At 43.0% G+C, this 4,217-nt stretch overlaps 1 protein-coding gene across 2 annotated transcripts in view; it reads left to right on the top strand.

Annotated features, from left to right (window-relative positions):
• Positions 1-3,936, top strand: part of Fam227a (family with sequence similarity 227 member A) — a 51,073-nt gene extending 47,137 nt beyond the window's left edge. For both annotated transcript variants that reach the window (XM_019205952.2, XM_010612889.3), the window contains one exon: positions 3,325-3,936. In XM_019205952.2, the coding sequence (XP_019061497.2) occupies positions 3,325-3,412 (88 nt within the window). In that variant the 3' untranslated portion in view covers positions 3,413-3,936. The remainder of the gene's footprint in view (positions 1-3,324) is intronic.
• Positions 3,937-4,217: the final 281 nt, after the last annotated feature.

The following is a 4,217-nucleotide window of genomic DNA, read 5'->3' on the forward strand; positions in this document are numbered from 1 at the left end:
GTGGACCCCCACCTGGTTTAATTTATTTATTTATTTTTTTTTTTTTGAGGTAGGATCTTGCTAAGTCACTAAGTTGCCTAGGCTGGGGATTCTCCTGCTTCAGCCTTCCAGGGTGCTTAGATTACAAGCCTGTACCATCATGTCCAACTCACAATATATATATATATTTATTACAGTAGTTTAGCTAGGGCCATGGAATCTTATAGGCCGAGGAGAGAATCATGAGTAACAGTCTTTCCAACATCCATCTTAGATTCTCAGAAGCATCTAGAAACCAATCAGTCCAATTCACCAACATCACTACTCTTCCTTCAGACTAACTCCCCTTCTGTAACCAGCTGTCTCCTGTCTGGGTTCTTGTTCTGAGATGGCGCAGAAAGATGTACAACAGAAGGGCAAGCGGTGGGGAATGGACTGGGGGTGTGGCCTGTTCGAAAGAACAGAAAGGAGGACGCTCCCGGTGTCAGGAGGGGCTCCAGTGGACAGATGCTGAGTTTCGGAGTCTTGTGCTTGGGTCACTGCCTTTGTTCATGCGTTTACTGTCACTCCTTATTTAAAATACTTTACATAACAGTCTTCCCTTATAGTGATCACAGTGGCTCCATTTGCCAACAGTGAACTCTGCGCTGAGCATTTAGCTAAGCACGTTGCTGATGTACCTCGTGGGAAGGTTAACCTCCCATGTGGTCGGGGTTGTCCACAGCGTTTCAGACAGTGCAAGCTCAGGTTTAGAGAGTTTCAGAAGTTCCCTTGGGTGGTGGCACATGCCTGCGATCCCAGCACTCTGGGAGGCTGCAGCAGGAGGATTGCAAATTCAAGTCCAGCCTGGGCAACTTAATGAGTTAACAAGACCTTGTCTCAAAATAAAAAATAAAAACGAGCTGGGGATATAGGTCAGTGAAAAGGGCCTGGACTCAACCCCCAGTATTGAAAAAAGAAAAAGTTCCCTGTAGTAAACAGTCCCCGTTCTCAAAGGGCTGGCAGTGGGAAGGCAGATAAATCAATAAATTAATTAAATGCTGCAGGTAAAAGGTCAAATGCTAATGCACTCGGGACAGAATCCCAGTGTAGTGCATGATTCTCCCACCAACACAGACAGGACAGCCAGAAGTCAGAACACCATGCAGAAGCCCATAAATGCACCATTTTATATCCCAGCACCCAAGGAAAGGACTATCAACTAGCATACAGTGCGTCTGCAGCAGTTAGCGTCTTAAAACCAAAAACATAAAATGCATTAAGAAACTGCTGGGTGTGGTGATACATGCCTGTGATCTCTGCACTCAGTAGGTCAGTAGAGGCAGAAGGTTTGCTGTGAGTTCACGGCCAGCTTGGTTTAGGCTATGGAACCCCCCAGATTAAAAGTAACTATTCTTTTTATTTGCTTTTTTTTTGGTACTAGGGATTGAACTCAGGACATTGCGCTTGCGAGGCAGGTGGCAGCACCACTGAGCTAAATCCCCGGCCCAGTACTATTCTTTTTGACATCCATTGGAGAGTGGTAGAGAAAGAGGCCAAACCAATCCAGTTCATTTTAACAAGGATTCCTTGCTCTCCCTCCTTCTTGGCTGTAGCTACTTTGTCATCTCGTGACTCCTCCAGGAAGTCTCCCCAGACTGCCCAAAGGGCTGCCTGTATTCTGTGCTTTCCCATCCCTGCCTGCTGACTGTATCTGTTGGCCGGATGTGTGTACCCCTCAGCACCATGAGTGCTGCATTCCTGAATGCATTCCTGGTCTTATTCAGCAATGGATTCCTAGTGCCTGCTTCCGAAGCTGGCACATAGGAGGGATTGAGCAAATACTTGGTGAAGAAATTAACAGTTACCTAATGGGTGCTTGGCATTCTATTTCTATTAACTACCTGTAGAAAAAAACAAAAAAAATTTTTTTTTTGGCCTGATCCATGCTGCTCAGGGCAGCAAAGACTAAAAGAGCATATTTTAGAACTTTGCTTCTCTAGACTTCTGAAGTTAGTTTGAAAATAGTACATTGATTTTTTAAAATTTTCATTTTAATTTTAATTAAAGTGATACAATTTCATCCTCTAGGAGCTGAACAGAGAGGCTGTTGTGGGGTGAGATCACCTGGGTTTCAGGCCCATCCCCACCACAACCTACCTTGAACAGTTGACCTTGAACAGTTACTAACTTCTCTACCTCCCCCTTTTATTTTAATTTGTAAAATGGAAATGATAAAAGTAGGTATGGCCATCAGGCATGGTGGTGCTATAATCCCAGCACTCAGGAGGCTGAGGCAGGAGGTTTGACATGAGTTTGAGGCCAGTCTGCACTGCAAAGCAAGACCCTGTCTCAATGCACCCCCAAAAGACAACAACAACAACAAAACAGTAGGTATGGCATAGGTTGCAAGAAGGATTAAATGGTCAGATATTTCTAAAGCACTTAGAACAAAGCCTGTTTCAAAGTAAACACACAAATTAGCTAATTCATAGTTCCACAAAGCTTGTTCTAAAAAACTGCCATTTCCCAGCAGTGACACTTTCCTATCTGTTCTCCTCTGTATACCTGAGTACTGTGCTACTCTCCCTACTTCTTGATTTTTCAGAAGCTCAGTAAGTTTATCCTACAATTTTGATTAGATCACTAATCAGCATTATGATATCATCAGCACTATCAGCTGAATTGTGAATCTGTGAGGCATACAATAGTTATTTTTCTTTTCATCTCCCCTCCGCCCAGTACTGGGGATTGAACCCTTCTCACTAAGCTACATCCCTAGCCCTTTTAAAATTTTTGTTCTGAAAGAAGCAGCAGGATGAATCATGTGCAAGTACAAAGTCCCTATGATGAATGTCATAATTATGTATATCTAAAATATACCAATAAATGTTTTGTTTCCAAAAAATAAATAAATTTTTGTTTTGAGACAGGATCTAGCTAATTTTTAATCCAGGCTGGATTCAAACTTGCAATCCTCCTGCCTCAACCTCCCAGCATGCTGGGATTATAGGCGTGTGCCACCATACCCAGCTTATTTTTCTTATAAAACTTTTGCTATCCTTGGAACTAAGTCTGTCTATCTAGATGCCTAAGATTTATTTTAATTTGCTGGCTTCTTTGCTTCGTTTTTGTTTTGTTTTGTTTTTTTCTCCTATAGAGTTATCACAGCTCACCTCTAAATTCTCCCTTGGTTGTATAACTCTCTGCCCAGTGCATGGAGACCTTGTACAGAGCCTGTCCTTTCCCAGCCTTCAGAGCTGCTTCACTCTGACTGTTTTCCTGGCTGTTTGCCTAACCCTGGCATTCCTTTCTCACTCTCCTGATCCTACTGGGGCATTAACCTGTTTCTCTTTGTGTCCACAGACAGAAAGAGACTACCAAGAAGTCAAAAGCTCTGCAAAAAAAGGAGCCACTCATCCTCAGCCTCTCACTGTCTCCCTTGCATGAATGAATCTTGTCCAAGTACTGGGAGGAAGCTTGCACGTTGTTGGAGTTCTCCTAAAACAGAAACAACCAAACAATTAAAAACACTGCAAGCAGGGATTTCCTGTCCATGGGACAGAGAATATTAAAGTTCATTTCCACCGTGGGCCACAGACAGGATTTAACTGAAGTGAATTCACCTGGTTATTCTTTCATTCACTCCCTGTGAATCATGATGTGATAGCCAACCTGACTCCATTTTGTGCCTCATCACTGTTCCTCCTCCCCACTTGGGAGTCCCCTTGGTTGATGCATAGCAGACCGCCACATCCCATTTGGTAGAACAGTCTGCGTCTATGTGTTCTTATGAACAGGGCACCTGTGTGATATTTTGTTTCAACTAAACTGTGTGAAACTTCCCCTGACCCCTACTAACTTAGCAAAGTTCTGCTTCTGTAAAATTCCACTTACTCTCCCACTCTCCCTGAGCCCTCCCAATTAGAAGAGCCACTTAAAAGAAACTCACAAGCCACTTTTCGGGGTCAAGAGATTCTGAGTGCTCTGAATTGCTGGCAATAAAGGACTCAAATTTGGCTCAGAGTGTTAGTAATTCTCTATAATCTCTCTCGACTGAGTATAACAATGACACTGTAATATACACACACACACACACACACACACACACACGTGTGTGTGTGTGTGTATAAATAACATAAAAGTAACCCTGGGCGACTTCATTACTTTATTGAGTACACACACACACACACGTGTGTGTGTGTGTGTGTATAAATAACATAAAAGTAACCCTGGGCGACTTCATTACTTTATTGAGT

This window comes from Fukomys damarensis, unplaced genomic scaffold (assembly GCF_012274545.1).
Source record: "Fukomys damarensis isolate Sample0158 unplaced genomic scaffold, DMR_v1.0_HiC HiC_scaffold_19, whole genome shotgun sequence".
NCBI lineage: Eukaryota > Metazoa > Chordata > Mammalia > Rodentia > Bathyergidae > Fukomys > Fukomys damarensis.